This window comes from Olea europaea, unplaced genomic scaffold (assembly GCF_002742605.1).
Source record: "Olea europaea var. sylvestris unplaced genomic scaffold, O_europaea_v1 scaffold187, whole genome shotgun sequence".
Classification (NCBI taxonomy): Eukaryota; Viridiplantae; Streptophyta; class Magnoliopsida; order Lamiales; family Oleaceae; genus Olea; species Olea europaea.
In genome coordinates, this window is record NW_019236492.1 from 34,228 (window position 1) to 52,206 (window position 17,979).

Consider the following 17,979-nt stretch of genomic DNA (forward strand, 5'->3'; position numbering starts at 1 on the left):
TATATATATATATATATATATATATATATGTATGTATATATAATCACACCTTTTATGTTACCTTACATAACACTTTATATAATAGTTTCTTTAGCTATTTTAATTCTTCAAACTTTCAATTATTATTTCATTTTTTTTATATCTAAAATGATATATTTTTTTCCCCTTTTTTATCCGTTACTCCATGAATTAACAACTATCTCCACTCCATCGTTCACGTAATTTTTTTCCATTTTCATTTTTACACAAATTATATATTTTTATGAACAATATTTATATATGTTTTCTCATCCACAAAGTTTTTCCGTAAAATAGAGAAAATCCAATTGCAATAAGATCCAAGGAGATGAAAGTGAAACATGTATTCTTTACAATTTTTTAAGTTGCAAGATGATCCCAGCTTAAAATGAGTACGAAATTATCTTTCTAAAATTTTTATTCATTAAACAAAAAATATTAATTAGTTTACAGAAATGATGAATTGTTTAAAAATATTAATTAGTGTATGAAAATGATGATTTTTCATTTGTTTTTACAATATTGAAAGAGTCAAACGACGTGTTTTCTATATTTTCAAAATGTTCCTAATTTATTAAAGAGTTTAAGGAAAAAAATAATAAAGGGTATTTTTGTTATCGGTAACATATCTGATTTGTTATTTTAAGGGATAATTGCAGCAGATGCCCCAAAATTTTAAAGTATTATCAAACTTTTTCCAAATCGTTAATTTGTTGTAATCGTCATCCCAAACTTTTCGAAACATTGCGGTAGAAGTCCTTTTGGACAGTTTCCATCCATTTTTCCGTTAGTTAACCCAAAATTTGACTTTGACCATATTTTTAATATTTTTAAAATAATAAAATAGTAACTTTTCATTTACTATATTAAAATAAATTAAAAATTAAATTAGAAAACGAAATAGAAAATAAAGACCTATCTCCCTATTCAAATCTCCTCATTTTTCTCCGTTGTACAATGAGAAATTTCTTCACTCAAAGGTGCTTCATCCATAAACATGACTTCTTGCTTCTTCTCAAATGATTCATTTTTCACAATTTTTCAGTAGAAATTTTTGCCATTATCTTAGGGTATCTCCAATTATTGCACCATTGCACCATTTTTTGGTGCAAAGTTACTCCAACCCAACACTAAACTTTGCACCATTTTAGTGAAAAATGGTGCAAAGTGTAAAATGTCTCTTCTGCCTTTATTTAACATTTTTCAAATAAATTTGTTGAGGGTATTTATGTCATTTGTGCTATATATTTTTTAATATAATAAATTATTAATAATAATATTATTTGTATTTAAAATAAATTTTAAATATAAGATATAATAATTAATAAATTAATTAAAAGACAAAAAAAAATTAAAATACATCAAACACGATTATTTATTAAAGTTAACACGAAATATATTAAATAGCGACATAGATACGATAATCTAATTTTATTTTTAAAAAAAAGGATACATAAAAAGTGCATAGTTCAATAATCTGGAAGATCACTTCCAGATCCTCCAAAATCGCTAAAATAATTTCCAAACAACCGAGATGATAAAGAAATTTTCACTAAAATCGATATTTTTAGGAATTTCTTGCTCTTCATAGACAAATTAAGGATAAAGAAACTCACATTGCACTTCGAAATGCATTAATCGATCATTTGTGGGGTGAACATATGAATTCTGAGAATTAAATTGCAAAGATGAAGCGACTTCGTAATATCGTCTATCCAAATTCAAAATGCATTGTACTATTTTCTGATGGCATAATTTCATATTTTCGTTGTTGTAGTATTTTTATTAATTGTTCTATGTTTTTTATATTTATTAATGAATTTAATATTTTTCGTAATTTAACGTAATTATTTATTTAGTAACTTATGTATTTGGGAAATAATTAAATAAATAATATTTCAAATAAGTAGATTATAAAGAATAAAAAAGGGAAGAAAAATGGTTAAATACTATTCATTTGATGTAATTTTTGGTATAATGGTTGGAGATGAATTTTAGTTTGATGCAAAATTTGGTGCAAATTTTGATACAAAATGGTGCAAAATTTGGTGTAGGATTGGAGATGACGGGTCCTTCATTTTCTTGGGTACCCAACCCACCCCCGTTTTCCTACGGATGCATTCTTTCCTTAAAACTCTTAAATTCATGAAAACGCGGAGAATTTTTGCAAGATTTTCACAGCCCTCTATCATTTGAAGGATTTATTATTGTTTTTCGAGAATTCTGAGGTTTGGAAGTCACAGAAAATACGGACATTTTTCGCAAGTTTTATTTGTCGGGCTCCATGGTTTAAAGGACAAATCTTTGTTTATTTTATTGAGAGTTGATTTGGGAGGGGGTGAAGAAATGAGTTTCTTCCCATGTTTTAGGAAAGCAAGTTACAAGGAGGAAGATTTTCTAGTTGGTTAAGCCAAAGATATCACTACATTACCTCCTCTTGGTATGCCTTAATACAGTGGAAGATATTGCAGCAATCATGAAGACAAAGGATTGGAGTTGGAGGTGGGGATTGGTGGAAGATATGGTTGGGAAGAAGATGAACAGTGACCTTGTTATTTAATTTTTTTTATTTAACTAAATTTATTTTAATAAACAATTACTTTTTTGCCCCTATTAAAAATATAAAGGGGTCGTTTGTTCCACATTTTTCCAACAAAAATGTATTTTAAACATCACATCATGGGCCCTACCTTAGAGTGTTGAAGTCAAATATTGTAGGCTGATTTGATGAAAAATGTATTCGACTTGTACAAAAATAAACAATTGAAAGGAAGTTGTTAAATATTGAACTTTCAATCTTGACTTCTCATGTTTTGGTTTTTCCATGGTTTGACATCTTGGTACTACTTCTAAGTACTTACGACGAGCTTTGTATCGCAACTTCCATATTCAGCAGTCATTAAAAAATATATTTATAATTGCGAACTAAATATGGTGGCTCGAAGTGGATTTAAAGAACTTATTTTATTCTCTCTATTTCCAACGTCAAGTTATTTAAAATTTTATTTAATGTTCGTTCATATAATTAAAATATAAAGTCCTCATTTAATGAGAATTAAAATCAGATTTTTATAAAAGTTGATAAAATGTGTGAATGAAAAATCGTATATTCCATGAAAATGTGATTAAAATTAATTGTTCAGTTTGACCTAAATTAAAATTTAAATTTTAACCTCAACAAAACACGACTGAAAGTATGTTGAAATTTTAGAGCTTTAGCCCCTATTTGGCCCATATTAAATTAAAATTTATTTTTCTCTCTTTTCTTATTAATCACACATTTTTATATAAAAAAATATTACACATAAATGTAAAAACTTTTCCTTCCTTTTTAATCATTCTTTCTTCAAAATAAAATTATTATTCTTTTCATTATAATTTGAAATAATGGAGCCCAAGACTTAGAAACTTGAATCGGCAAACTCGACATCGATTAAGGGGGTTGACCATTTTCTTAATCAACTTAACAAGGACTCTTGGTGCCATTGTGTACGGCACATTGGATATTATTATAGTAAAATAATGTCAATTTGTACAACATTAATATATTATTACTAAATAGTAAATATTGAATTTTCATCGTTGACGCCGCAGGTTTATATTTTTCCCTGAGTTGAGAGATAAATTCATGCATGGGCTCATTGATTTAAGACTCTAGGTGGGTAATTCTTTCATAGGCTCATTCAACTAATTCTCTATAAATAGTCACACAGCCATAGCTGTAATAGCACAATAAATTTACAGTTCTTCAAATTTCCCTTTTCATTTGTAGCAATGGAGAATAACAACTTCATGTTGACTAGCAAAACTGATGCCCCGCCTCTTCCGGGCGGTGGTCAGCTCGCCAGACACACCCAATCCGTTTTTCAGTTGGGCCAGTGGAGATGAAGCTGGAGGACTTTTTTAAGTACTCTGATCAAGTGAGAGAGGAGAGGCCATTGTATCTTTTTGACCCAAAGTTTGCAGAGAAAGTTCCGCAGTTGGGTATGGATTATGAAGTGCCAACATACTTTAATGAGGATTTATTTCATGTTTTGGGCAACGAGAGGCCAGATTATAGGTGGATTATAATTGGACCTGCAGGGTCAGGGTCGTCTTTCCACATTGATCCTAATTCTACATCTGCTTGGAATGCAGTGGTTAAAGGGTCCAAGAAATGGGTGCTGTTCCCCCCTGACGTTGTACCGCCTGGGGTGTATCCGAGCCCTGATGGTGCAGAAGTTGCATGTCCTGTTTCTATAACCGAGTGGTTTATGAACTTTTATAATGCTACAAAAAGTTGGAAGAAAAGACCCGTTGAGTGTGTTTGCAAGGCAGGAGAAGTGATCTTTGTGCCTAGTGGATGGTGGCATTTGGTTATTAACCTAGAATATTCTGTTGCCATAACACAAAATTATGTTAGCAGGTATGATGCTTTATTTCTATTTTGTGTTGTGTACACAAGTTAATTGCGATGATTGGCCAACTCTTTTCCACTCTTTCTTATAGTCTTTTGAAATCTCACGCAGTTTATGTTGTTCTCTTGATATTGCAAATGATGCTTAATGAGCATTAGATGACCTTTACATGGTGTTAATATTATATTTCTCAGCAATTCCTTATGGACCTAACCAAAATTTGACGTCTGTATGTTCAGTTATTGTTTGATATTTTGCAAAGAAATGCAATAAATTATATGAAATCTCCATTAATGCTGTATGTTGCACAATACTATAGTTTGTACCTGACCTGCTTGTGAAGCAAAGGATATTAAAGAGATAAATGCAGGAGCTTGTTCCCACTAAATATTTATCATGATTATGAACTTGAATATTACTTCTATTTGGAAACATCGCAAAATAAAAAGTTCATGTCTTGGCATTGCGTTTCTTTAGACAAAACAATTTTTCATTGGTTAGGTCAATTATGAAAAGCTTTTGCTTTGTTTTTCAACATGTAATCAAGAAAATAAGAAGTCCTGTGCTTCATGTGAGTAAGCTGGTGTGTCAACTGAAACTCTTTAGGTGCGTTGAAAAAATTTTAGTACCTTAACAGTGTGCACTTAGCTTCATGCTAAATTCAAGTACAGTTGATGACAAATGCAGGTAGAATTTTGTTGATCTGTGTTTTACTTAACGCGATCTCTTCATTGATAGAATATTGATTTTAGCAGCCGTAATCGGACTGTAGAATGAATTTGAGAATGTGACCGAGGCTTGGTTCAAATATTGCTTGTTGAAGTTCAGTTAATTAGACTGGTTCCTATTCCTATTTGAGCGCACCCCAGTGTCAACTAGGTAAATTATTTGAGGCTTTCAAGAACGAACTGAGCTATCCTGAGCATCCTAAAAATTTTGGTTGGCTCATTTACATCCTAAAATCTGTTTCAGCATTATCAAGATGAATTGTTCCAGTTCATTCAGATTGAACAAGGGTTATTACGATGAACGGTTAGGATTCAATGTTTGTGGGGGAAATATGCTTTCAAAGTGTGAGGGAGATCTTTCAAACATTTTTCTTAAACAGGTTTCATAAACATCAGTGTGAAACGGTATTGCAAAATTATTAAAAAATCAACTACATTAACGAATATGTAGTAACTTCAAATGTTATATTCCTAGTTTTGCAGCAGAAATGATGTTCCCAGATATACTTCTTTTGTGCTGCAGGAGGAATTTATTGAGTGTTTTGGACTTCCTAAAGCGGCCTAATGCTTGCACTCTTGTCTCTGGGACAAGAGATCGAGTGAACTTGCACGACAAATTTAAGGATGCCATCGAGTCGTCTCTACCTGGAACCATTGACCAGTTGATACTAAAAGCTGAGGAGAAAAGGATGCAGCCAAAGAAGCTCTCGTTCTGGGATTCAGTATCGGATTCTAAGGCGGGTGCCTTCAAGTTCTCCTTTTAGGAACGCATTTATCGTGGTCGGAACAAAACAAGGATGAGAAAATTCTCCATCACTACTGTTAGTGTTTACAATAGAGGAAAACACTTTCTTGAAATTTTGTTGTTTGAAGAACAGTTTTGACTATATTAGAAGGGAGCCTAGAATAATTGTTAACCAATTTGATGTCGATCGAGACAAAATTACTTCGATTCGTCTGTTCTTTTATAGAATCATTAAATTGTTTGTATTGAAGAAGTATGAAATTTTGTTGACAATGAATTGCGTATTGAATTTGCTACCATTGATTCAATTGCTTATTGCTCTGATTCAATTTCTCTGTATAATTTTTTCCAATTACAACGTACTCGAATATATTAAAAAATAGAAATTTATAAACCTTTTGTAGATTCTAGAATCTCAACGAACTAATCATTTTCATAATCTGAAGTTGACTCACCGCCTTACTCCTCATATTTCCATATTTTTCTCACAGCTTTTCATTCTCTCCCCCCCTTTGCTATTTTTCATCTTTTCTTCTCCATTTTATTAACAAATTTGCGCCTTCATTTTATTTTTCTTTTTGATTCTGATCCCTAATATTTATTGTTCTTCTGAAATTCTCGGGCTTTTGGCGACTCAATTTGTATTAATTAAATATTCTGGTATTTTAGATTGCATATTTGTGAGTTTGTTCCTTTGATACATTGAAAATATAACTATTTCGGCGCAAAACTTAGGGTTTGTTAGAGGTGGGTATTCCTGCGTTAATTTGATCATGAAGCTTCAATTTTGATGGCACATTGTCGTGAATGGGATCGACAGGGCTTGTTTGGACGATGAAATTCGAGAAGGTTAGGAATTATTAAGGTAGATTTATTGCATTTGATGGGTAACACATGTATAGGTCCCAAAAATTTGGGCAACAATGGCTTCTTACAATCTGTCACCAATGCGGTTTGGAAAACCCAGCAACCAGAGACCCTCCCGGCCCCGAATGACAAAAATGAAAGCTCAGTGAATTCCGACGGTAAAGGTTCTGGTTCGACTCAGCCTAAGTTGGATGGGCAAAACACTCCGCCCACCCCTCTAATAATTGCCAGCGATTCGACTCAGCCTAAGTTGGATGGGCCAAACACTCCGCCCACACCTCTAATAATTGCCAGCGATGGGGTCAAATCACCGGAGCCCCAAAAAACCACAAGCAATGCCAATGAAATTAAGCCGGTAGAGGGGGCAAAACAGAATCAGCCTAATCACGTTAAAAGATTATCTAGTATAGGCCTACAAGTTGAATCAGTTTTACAGAGAAAAACTGAAAATTTGAAGGAGATATATAGTTTGGGAAGGAAGTTGGGACAAGGGCAATTTGGAACGACTTTTTTTTGTCTGGAGAAGGAAACTGGGAAAGAATTTGCATGCAAATCAATTGCTAAGAGGAAGTTGACTACTAAGGAGGATGTGGAGGATGTTAGGAGGGAGATCCAGATAATGCATCACTTGGCCGGACACCCTAATGTGATATCCATTATAGGAGCTTATGAGGATGCAGTTGCAGTTCATGTCGTGATGGAGCTATGTGCGGGTGGGGAGCTTTTCGACAGGATAGTGCAGAGAGGACACTACACGGAAAGAAAGGCTGCTAATCTTGCTCGGACAATAGTTGGTGTTGTAGAAGCCTGTCATTCCTTAGGGGTTATGCATCGAGACTTGAAACCCGAGAACTTTCTTTTCGTTAACGAGGAAGAAGAGTCATCACTTAAGGCTATTGACTTTGGGCTCTCAATGTTCTTCAGGCCAGGTATTCTTCTATTATCTTTTATGTTTGCCTCTTGTATAATTATTCCAATGAAAGTCACGGAATCAGAGCTTTGATCTATTCATTGTTAAGTTTTTTTGCCTTCAGGAATGTTTTAAGTGAGACGAAAGTTGTTTGTCAGTGAATTCACATTTACAAAATACAGAAATAAAGCCCTTTAAATTTGATACCTCTTAGGCGAGCAACTATCTAGGAGGTTGTTCACTCACATATTTTTAATAGTATGCCCTTGAGAGTTTTACTTGATTGAAACCAACGAACAATCATTGCCATCCATGGCATCTAACTGCTTCAAAATACAGGGCTAATCTTGTAATGTGAAATCATCCATGTTAGAAGGGTTAGAAGCAAAAAATATAATATTAACCATAAATTAAGAAATCTTAGAAATTTTGATGAATAAGTTAAAAACGGAATTGAATGTAAAAAATTTCTACAAGTCCAACATGATATCTAGTTCTTTTAATCATGCAGATTGGATGAAATTATATAACTAGATTTCCAAATGTTTTTAGTAAGGAAGAAGGATGGGATAAAATTAAGTTGTACCTTACCTTGGTTGAACACCATAAAGCACTGTGAAAGATTAGTTGAATGTATCTCGAAGCTGAATAAATAAAAAAGTTATGCACAGCATCATCTCCTCAGAAAATTTACTATAGTGCAAGTGGCTTAGTTCTTATAGTACGTGATAAATACAGTTGCTACAAGAGGGTAGACCATCCAGGCTCGAACTAGTTGGGAAATGGTATTTTACCTATGTAAACAAGCTCTAACAATCTTCGTTATCCTCGTTCTAGTTCAGGTACTAGTCTCATAGGCAACACAGCCAACCATGCCTAAATTCTCTGTGTTGCTTCCACATTTTATTGGTGTTAAATGTATGTGCTGGTGAGATGTTTGACCTCTGTCATTTGTGTGAGTTAGTTCAATTTATGTTTGTTAGGTTTCTTTGACTAATCAAATGTGAATTCGACATCTGAATTGGATCATATACTCTACATTATTTATCTGAGATGTTTGACATGGGTCATTTGTGTGAGTGAGTTCAATTTATGTTTTTTAGGTTTCTTTGACTAATCAAATGTGAATTCGACATCTGAATTGGATCATATACTCTACATTATTTATCCTAGAGACATGGAAGGTGTCTGTTTAAGAATTTCTTTCTAAATTTGTATTTGAAGAAGTAGGTTGCAAATGTTTGAGCCATTTCCACTCCTATTTTAGTTTGCCATCTTCAATGTAGTTCAGAAATTTTTCAATGTGCTTGTACACTCTCAATATGTTGTAGGATATAAATGACTTAAATTCCGTCCTCTATTCCTAGAAATATGGAAATAGAATCATGAATTTATCAGATATTGTAAAGCAAAGTGTACCACTGGGGGCTGCTGCAGTCTTCCTGTCAACTATTTTCTCGCTCCATTATGCTGAGGCAAAAGTTTCCGGAGTATTATTATAATTCTCCTTCTATTTGTTCAATTTTGTGATTATGACATTTTAACTTGAATGAAATCTTTTGCCCTTATTACATATCATCCATGCCTTTCTTCTGCCATAATTGCATATCATCAGTGCCTTTCTTCGATGATGTTTGAGCATAATCTTGCTTGTGTTCTAATCGTTTGAGTTTTCATTCTTTAGTCTACCTACCTTGTATTTTTGTCAAGCTTTCTTATGTCTGATTAAGTGATAATATATTTTCTCAGGTGAAACATTCAGCGATGTGGTTGGAAGCCCTTACTACGTGGCTCCAGAGGTATTGCGGAAGCATTATGGTCCAGAATGTGACATTTGGAGTGCTGGAGTTATCATTTACATTTTGCTAAGTGGGGTCCCACCATTTTGGGATGGTAAGAATTTGTTCTTGATCTCTGTTAGTTTCTTGCTTCATTGTGCTATGCTCGAATTAAGTGGTTAAACCCGATTCTTGTTTGCAAATTTATGCTCTGTCAGAAACGGAACAAGGGATATTTGAGCAAGTTTTGAAAGGGGAGCTTGATTTTGTGTCAGAACCCTGGCCTAGTATATCTGATAGTGCAAAAGATCTTGTTAGAAGAATGCTTGTACGAGATCCAAAGAAGCGACTGACGGCCCATCAAGTTCTATGTGAGTATGCTGTGCTCGATATAACGATGTTTTAGGTGTTTTGAAATCAATATGTTAATGTGTATATCTACTTCAATAAATGCAAAATGGTGTTGTGTACTTGTGCACTACCACGAATTGACGCACCATTGAAATGTGCTTTTTAATAGTTATTCAAAGCATACGTGATAGATTAACATGCCTTTTCTTTCTATAGAGATCCATTGTTTCTTCACATACAAAATAAGTAAAAAGAAGTTTGTTTTTTTTTTTCCCTCCCCCATACACCAGTAGAAAGAGTTCAAAAATTTCTTTTTTCTAACATGAAGGGGCAATCTATCCTGGGCCTTTTGATGAAAGCAATAGTACATGACATATGGTATTTGAGAAATTTCATGCATAATTCTTATTGTACGATCAAAATTTCTCTCTCCTTGCAATGGCACATAAGTGATTTGGAGTTTCTTTCACAACATTGTGACATATATTGATACTCCATGGAATTAACTCAAATTTCCTAATATGTAGATAAATTTTCCAAGTAAAAAGTCTATTGTGCATGAAAAAATCAGCGAAAACTAGCATTTTATTGTGTTGAACACTTAATCCAAAAAACTTAAGCTTTTAGAGATACCACTTGTATCTTATTTAATTTTGTGTTTAACATGCACCCTTCATGTGTAGGGTTTCATTTTTCTCCCATCAAGCCAGTAGTTGAGCCACTTGATCTAAGAAATATTGTAGAGGGCCATTTAATCTTTAGAGATGACTTATAAATTGGTTATGTAAAAGGTTGGAAAGTCTAAAGGGAGAATGTACTTGATAGAGTAACATCTTCAAACTAAAAGATACAGGTATATATCAACTTTTATTCATTTAAGGGCATGTAAGCACAGTGTTAATGAGAATGTTTCATCAATTTCATATGTGAGTTTGAGAATTAGCTGATAGAGCTACATAGGACCAGTGAATACATGAATAGGAGGACAAAAGAAGTTGGAAAACAATAAAAAAGCAGCAATTACGTTGAGCGGATGGATTTATTGTTTTGTAGAAATTAACCAATTCAAATATTTGAATGAATAAAATGTGCATATATTTTATGTTCTCTTGAGTATATCCTGTTTGTTGCAATGTATCCTAAGTATTGAAAACGTTGAACGGATGGATTTATTGTTTTGTCGAACCTAATCGATTCAGAGATTTGAATGAATAAGATATGCATATATTTTATGTTCTCTTGCTGTATATCATGTTTGTTGCAATGTATCCTGAGCATTGAAATATGAATGAAATCTAAGATCATAATCTATTTACAGGTCACCCATGGGTACAAGTTGATGGTGTAGCTCCAGATAAGCCTCTTGATTCTGCCGTTATATCTCGTCTAAAGCAATTTTTTGCCATGAATAAACTCAAAAAGATAGTCATCAGAGTAAGTTATTCCAATTTCTCTATTCTCTAAATATTTGTTGTTGAGAAAGGCAGTGGATATGGCTGGTACCTCGAAGTGGTATGATTGCAATAATTGATTTATCCATGCTTGAGTTGGGATTAGGGTGCATACAGAAGTTGGGATTGCATTTGTAAGAAATAGTGTCCCCATAACTATCTATTAGCAATCTTCCCTATCATTGCTGATAATGCACGTCATTTGCATTTTTCAATCAGGTTTTAGTTAGGACTTTTAAGAAGATTATAGTTGTTCTTAATGTTTAAAAAAATGAGCAAATATAAAAGAAAATTATATTTGTATATTCATACTGTTTCATGTGGATTGATAGTTAATTTGATGTTGTTGTTGATCAAATCTCTCTTATCACTCTTATCCACAGGTTATTGCTGAAAGTCTTTCCGAGGAAGAAATTGCAGGTTTAAAAGAAATGTTTAAAATGATTGATGTGGATAATAGCGGACAAATAACCCTGGAAGAGCTGAAAAATGGTTTGGAAAGAGTGGGTTCCAATCTTAAAGATTCGGAAATAACTAATCTAATGCAAGCTGTAAGTGGAGATAAGTTTATTTTTCTGAGCTTTTTTACCTACTTATCAATTAGCTATTGAACTAGGAAATTTTTATGGTTTGCATGTCTTTGGTTTGAGTTATCAATCTTACAAATTAGAGATCACGTGACTTTATATGTAGTTTCCAGATTAATGATCAATTGGTTGTTGGTCTATGGATCTTAATTTAGGTGATATACGAGTCAAAGAATCGTTGCAAGTAGTCTGACTTTTCTAATCACTGGAAAAACATTAGGAGGTGATGTTAGTGATGGATTGGGTGGTTCCCTAATGTTCTTTCTTCCTTTATATTTTTCTAATTTCCCAAGTATTTTTTATTTTCATGAATCTCTGATTTCAAAAATTATGTGTTTTCTCCATTTGTAAAAATCTTATGTAAAGTGCAGTTTTTCTTGCATATTCAAGTGTGCTAGCAACTACAGGAATTGTACATCATAGTTTTATCTCATTTGTTTGCTTTCAACATAGAGGTCATCATAGATGGACTTCTTGTCTCAAAATAGAGATTTTTTTTAGGTAATTATATTTGATTTTTATTGAGGAAAGAGTACTTGAAGAGGAATAGGTAGCATTGGATTAAAGTGAGTTGGATGAAATTAAAGACACTTATCAATTTAAAAAGAATGTAATACATACAACAGCAAAGTACTAATCCAAAAAGAATGTTAAATAGAGTTATATGTAGAACAATAACTAGACTAGCTATTCTTTATAGTACTATCATTGAGAATAATAGGTGCCGTTGGACTAAAGTGAGTTGGAAGAAATTAAACACACTAAATTAAAAAGAATGTTATATAGATAACAACAATTTGTACCAATTAAAACAAAAAGTAGACTAGCTATACTTTATAATACTTACGTTGAGTTATTAATGACAAAATGACCATCAAGGATCCTAAGATGAATTTGTAGTAGAATGAATTGAATAAGAAATGAAGCTACACATCAAGTGGAAGTGAAAACATTTCGGATAAATTAATGGTACTGACAATTTGATGGCCTATTTTGTAGACATAAAGAAGCTCCTTAGTGGAACATGATAGAATTGGAAAAGGCATACCCAGTTGAACATGTTTTGAGGTAGTCGCTAAATATTTGCTTTTTTAGGTAGATATTGATAATACATGTGACACAAGTCCTTCATCAACATGTAAAAACATATGTTTGTGTCTGCTCTGACCTGAAATAGAATTAACTCCTCGAAGTTTATTTTGAATAGGGTGGAGGTGTACTCATGCACAATTGTACAAGTGACAATCCATGGTTATGGACAAGCATTGTGATTTCTTCCTAACAATACTAATGAAATCGCTTTGAAGTTTAAATGCCCACATGACATTTAAAAGCATGTGATAATTTAAAGGAGGGATAATGAAATTGGGAAGAACATTTTGGTAAAGGTTGTAACGTGTGCTTTCTTCAACTAATTCGAAATATCATGGAAAAACACTAGATTTTTTCAGCGAACGAGGTCAAATTAGAAATATATCTCCCCCGATGTGTACCGTGAGCTTTTTTGTGAAATCTACGTTTTCCTGCACTTCTCATTATTATTTATTTGGACATTTGATCCACATTCATAAAAAATTTCTGTTTCATGTTCATGATAATGTAGGCTGATATTGACAATAGTGGAACCATAGATTACGGGGAGTTTGTAGCTGCAATGCTCCACCTAAACAAAATCCAAAAAGAGGATCACATGTTTGCAGCTTTTTCGTATTTCGACAAAGACGGGAGCGGGTACATCACACCAGACGAGCTTCAACAGGCTTGTGAGCAATTTGGTTTGGGAGATGTTCACCTAGAAGAAATAATCTGTGAAGTTGATCAGGATAATGTATGTTCTCATTTTCCAACAAAAATCTCTCTATCCAAACCTGTTATAGACTACGAAATTTAGAAGAAACATTATCGAACTTATAATTTTCGTTTCTTTTTATTATTATTTTTAGGATGGCCGAATTGATTACAGTGAATTTGTGGCGATGATGCAAAACCCTGATTTTGGAAAGAAGGATTCACAACAAGTATGAACATGGTCAAATAATGCTCTTAACCCNCTAATCCAAACATTTAAACGGAAATCTACAATTTTTGTGAGACACTTGTCCCCAATAATTGTAGATTAAAGGAAGTTAGGTCACAAGTAGGTCCCTTTTGTAGAAATGAGCTCTAGGCTTTACTTTGGTGGGAATTGGCAAATAATAGCCAATAGAAAATATATGGGCTCTGTGGACCATACTTTCTCGTCTTGTAAGACTGTCTCCTTAGTTGACGATCTCATTAAAAATTTTAAGTTTCAAAATTATAACGGTGACGCTTCAAAAATTATAGTAAAGTTTATTGAGTTTTTGACACCTCAAAATCGTAATGAAGTTTAGTGAGTTTTATATACCTCACAACTATCCCAAGAATGAAGAGGATTGATTCTTTTAGGTTGTGTTTGGCGAAAGATAGTTACATTTCTTCCAATGAACAAGATGTTTCATTTTTTCCTTTTTCGTATTTCCTTCGTACTACAGCTGAAGATCTTGAGGCTGGCTTGCATAAGAAGAAAATTCAAACCGAACCTACCTTACCAATCTACCTAAAGGTAATGTAACTTCATCGACTACATGTCTTTATTTCTTAATTTGATAAGGAAAGCGTAAATTAACCTGGTCTCAAATCCGTGTTCCATACAAAAAGACTTAATTGATTTGATACAATCTATTTGAACAGGGAAGGATGGAGGTTTATCTAGAGATCATGGCTAACATGGCTATCATGTCAGGTTCAGTCTTGTACAGAATTTCATTTTACATGGCATTTATGTACAAGACTTTCCTTAACAAACCAAAAAAACATAAAATAAGGAAGAAAAGAATGCCTTTGGGATACATAACATAGTAATTGAACTACTCAATATCTCTAACCAAAAACCTCCAGTGGTCGAAATGGTATGGAACACGTATTATTAACGAATAGAAAGCTAAAAGTTTAGTTTTACATTAGTTTATGCTAAGACAACCTAGTATGCTACATGAATTTATTGTCAGCTCACATGATAAATGGTTTTTCTTCTAAATTGTGCAGTTCACCAATTTGACATACAAGGTTGTTCTGAAAGGAGTAACATCGACAGTGGAAAAGGATATTCTAAATGGAATTACTGGTTCAGTCGGTCCAGGGGAAGTTTTGGCACTGATGGGACCATCGGGAAGCGGAAAGACTACCCTCCTGAGTCTACTTGGAGGGAGAGTAAGAGATCCCGCACCGGGCGGTTCGATTACTTATAATGATCAACCTTACTCGAAGCTCCTAAAAAGCAGGTGACTTTGTGCGGATAAATTTGATATAATTCTTCGGCATTTGGTCTTAGATGCATATGTAGTGTTCACTATTATTGTATCTGATTAAAGTTTTTAACATATATGACATGAAATGTCTGGCAGGATAGGGTTCGTGACTCAAGACGACGTTTTATTTCCTCACCTTACGGTGAAAGAAACATTAACATATGCAGCTCTCTTACGACTTCCAAGGACATTGACAAAGGAGGAAAAGAAGAAAAGAGCCATGGATGTAATAGATGAGTTAGGATTAGAGAGGTAAACAGACTGTTATTTAAAACGTACCTGTTGAAGAACTTGATCTTATGTTATGTGTTCACTTCAAGATTCGAATTTACAAACAGAGGACTGACAGTAAAATTTAGAATCGAGAAACTCGTTATCAAAGCTGATCTATGAGGAACATTTGTTTACAGGTGCCAAGACACCATGATTGGTGGATCCTTTGTTAGGGGAGTTTCAGGTGGAGAGAGGAAGCGCGTTTGCATTGGAAATGAGATAATAATCAATCCGTCTCTCTTGTTTCTCGATGAACCAACCTCTGGCTTGGATTCTACAACTGCTTTGAGGATTATTGATACTTTACATGATATAGCTGAGGTATATGCATCTAAAACAGAAATTCTTTTTCAATTTTCTGGAATGAGTACCATGATTATCGAATATCTCGAGTTGAATACACATGAAAAAGCCTATAAATGTTTCGGAGGTATCTTGTTTCTAATTGTAGTATTCTTATGGTAGGCTGGCAAAACGGTGATCACCACAATCCACCAGCCGTCGAGCAGACTCTTCCTCAAGTTTAACAAGTTGATTCTTCTTGGCAAAGGAAGCTTGCTTTATTTTGGACAGGCATCAGAAGCAATGGTGTACTTTTCATCCATAGGATGTACTCCTCTCATTGCAATGAACCCTGCAGAATTCATGCTTGACCTTGCAAATGGAAATGTCACTGATATTTCTGTCCCGTCCGAATTGGAAGATAAGGTGCAAATGGAGAATTCAGAAACGGACACAAAAGGTGGAAAGCCTGCTCCAGCAGTGGTCCACGAGGTAAGAACGACACTGCAGATTTTTCATGAAAAATATAAAGCAATCATGAAGATATTAGTTACCTAATTATATTTTATTCTGAAGCAGTATCTTGTGGAGGCCTATGAGACAAGAGTTGCTGAAAGTGAGAAGAAGAAACTTATGGACCCTATACTGATTGATGAGGAAATCAAGTCCAAATTATTTTCTGCCAAAAGAGAATGGGGAGCAAATTGGTGTGAACAGTATTCCATATTAGTCAGGAGAGGACTCAAAGAACGGAGACATGATTATTTTAGCTGGTTGAGAATTACTCAAGTTATAGCTACTGCAACTGTCCTTGGATTGCTATGGTGGCAATCAGGTGGTGACAGCACGGCCGAACTGCAAGATCAGGTAAAATTTCCTGTAATGGCCTATTTGATAGATCGGACTGTACAGGATTGGACAATAGGGAAGAAAAAAAGATTAAATCTTGTTCATTATACTTTTTAACCGAACATGCACATAGTGTTTTGCCACAATCAAAACACTTAAGGCAAAATGGGATTGATTATACGAATGACAAAAGGTACTGGTATTTCTGTTCATCAATGCTGTCTTCACTGAGGCTTAATGATCCAATATACTGAGAAAATTATGTTGCAGGCAGGGTTGCTATTCTTCATTGCTGTTTTTTGGGGATTCTTTCCCGTTTTCACAGCTATCTTCGCATTTCCTCAAGAAAGAGCTATGCTGAGCAAGGAACGTGCAGCTGACATGTATAGATTAAGTGCCTATTTTTTGGCAAGAACCACAAGTGACCTTCCACTTGATCTTCTACTGCCAGTTGTATTTCTTGTAGTCGTATATTTCATGGCAGGCTTAAGAATGGAAGTTGGTTCATTTTTCCTCACCGTGCTAACAGTTTTTCTATGTATTATAGCTGCTCAGGTACCATCTTTCTCAATTTGACAAGATCAATCTAGTGTAAAAAAATAAACAATTCCACAAAAAAGTTTATTAAGATATTTTGTGAAACAACAGGGACTTGGGCTAGCTATCGGTGCTACCCTGATGGATTTGAAAAGGGCTACAACTCTAGCTTCTGTCACAGTAATGACCTTCATGTTGGCTGGTGGGTACTTTGTCAAGGTAAGCATGCAATTTTTAGGTAACCTTTTTTCTATGTTACTAGCTCAAGTCTGCAAATATTTACAGCTTAGACATAATAATTTGTGGCGTTTTCGTGGTGCAGAAAGTTCCAGTATTCATATCATGGCTTCGCCACCTCTCCTTTAACTACCACACCTACAAACTTCTTCTGAAGGTACAATTTGAACACATAGGTGACTCTATCAATGGGATAAAAATAGATGATGGTTATGTTGAAGTAGCTGTGTTGGTAGCCATGGTTATTGGGTACAGATTTTTGGCGTATCTATCTTTACGAAGGATGAAGCTCCAATCAGGAGCTTAGTTGCGCTAGCGCCACGTTAACACAGAGCTTTATGAGATATCCCATCTAAACTGAGCGTGAAGCCAGAAAAGGGGAATGAAAACAAGATGACTGGAGAATATATTCAAACCTTTGCCTCTGAGAGAGGTCGTAAATTCACAACTTGGACTAGATTACATAAAGTGTGATTCAAAACTCTATTTTTTTTTTTAAGATAGTTTTTCGCATGATTTAAAATCATGTCTCCACCAATTCTGAAAATGTAATAAAGTACTTAGCGCTTGCATAAAGTACTTTTACTTTGATTTTGGAGATATTAATTAAGCAAGTTTAATGACAGATGTTTTCTGGTTA

At 34.0% G+C, this 17,979-nt stretch overlaps 2 protein-coding genes across 4 annotated transcripts; both read left to right on the top strand.

The window, feature by feature from the left end:
* The first annotated feature begins 6,271 nt into the window (after window positions 1-6,271).
* LOC111378783 (calcium-dependent protein kinase 20-like) lies at window positions 6,272-13,882 on the top strand. The gene is made up of 7 exons (XM_023002022.1): window positions 6,272-7,684; window positions 9,415-9,558; window positions 9,662-9,814; window positions 11,113-11,228; window positions 11,629-11,796; window positions 13,436-13,660; window positions 13,776-13,882. The coding sequence occupies exons 1-7, from the start codon at window positions 6,772-6,774 to the stop codon at window positions 13,854-13,856; spliced, it is 1,800 nt and encodes a 599-aa protein (XP_022857790.1). The 5' UTR covers window positions 6,272-6,771; the 3' UTR covers window positions 13,857-13,882.
* A 28-nt stretch (window positions 13,883-13,910) lies between these two features.
* On the top strand, window positions 13,911-17,979 carry LOC111378784 (ABC transporter G family member 22-like). 3 transcript variants are annotated; one of them, XM_023002024.1, is made up of 10 exons: window positions 14,339-14,416; window positions 14,545-14,596; window positions 14,899-15,134; window positions 15,258-15,413; window positions 15,572-15,755; window positions 15,900-16,208; window positions 16,296-16,583; window positions 16,836-17,120; window positions 17,214-17,321; window positions 17,425-17,979. In XM_023002024.1, the coding sequence occupies exons 3-10, from the start codon at window positions 15,010-15,012 to the stop codon at window positions 17,644-17,646; spliced, it is 1,677 nt and encodes a 558-aa protein (XP_022857792.1). In that variant the 5' UTR covers window positions 14,339-14,416; window positions 14,545-14,596; window positions 14,899-15,009; the 3' UTR covers window positions 17,647-17,979. The 3 variants fall into 3 exon arrangements, with proteins under 3 accessions (XP_022857791.1, XP_022857792.1, XP_022857793.1); XM_023002025.1 differs by having other exon boundaries at window positions 14,545-14,591; XM_023002023.1 differs by lacking the exon at window positions 14,545-14,596 and having other exon boundaries at window positions 13,911-14,416.

Excerpts from the sequence above, each read along its gene's own strand:
- LOC111378784 (XM_023002023.1), top strand. The coding sequence starts at position 14,237 with ATGAAGAGGATTGATTCTTTTAGGTTGTGTTTGGCGAAAGATAGTTAC. Across the intron at positions 14,417-14,898 it reads CCTTACCAATCTACCTAAAG|TTCACCAATTTGACATACAA; the intron begins GTAATGTAACTT and ends TAAATTGTGCAG. Across the intron at positions 15,414-15,571 it reads GATGAGTTAGGATTAGAGAG|GTGCCAAGACACCATGATTG; the intron begins GTAAACAGACTG and ends ATTTGTTTACAG.
- LOC111378783 (XM_023002022.1), top strand. The coding sequence starts at position 6,772 with ATGGGTAACACATGTATAGGTCCCAAAAATTTGGGCAACAATGGCTTC. Across the intron at positions 7,685-9,414 it reads CTCAATGTTCTTCAGGCCAG|GTGAAACATTCAGCGATGTG; the intron begins GTATTCTTCTAT and ends ATATTTTCTCAG. Across the intron at positions 9,559-9,661 it reads GGTCCCACCATTTTGGGATG|AAACGGAACAAGGGATATTT; the intron begins GTAAGAATTTGT and ends ATGCTCTGTCAG.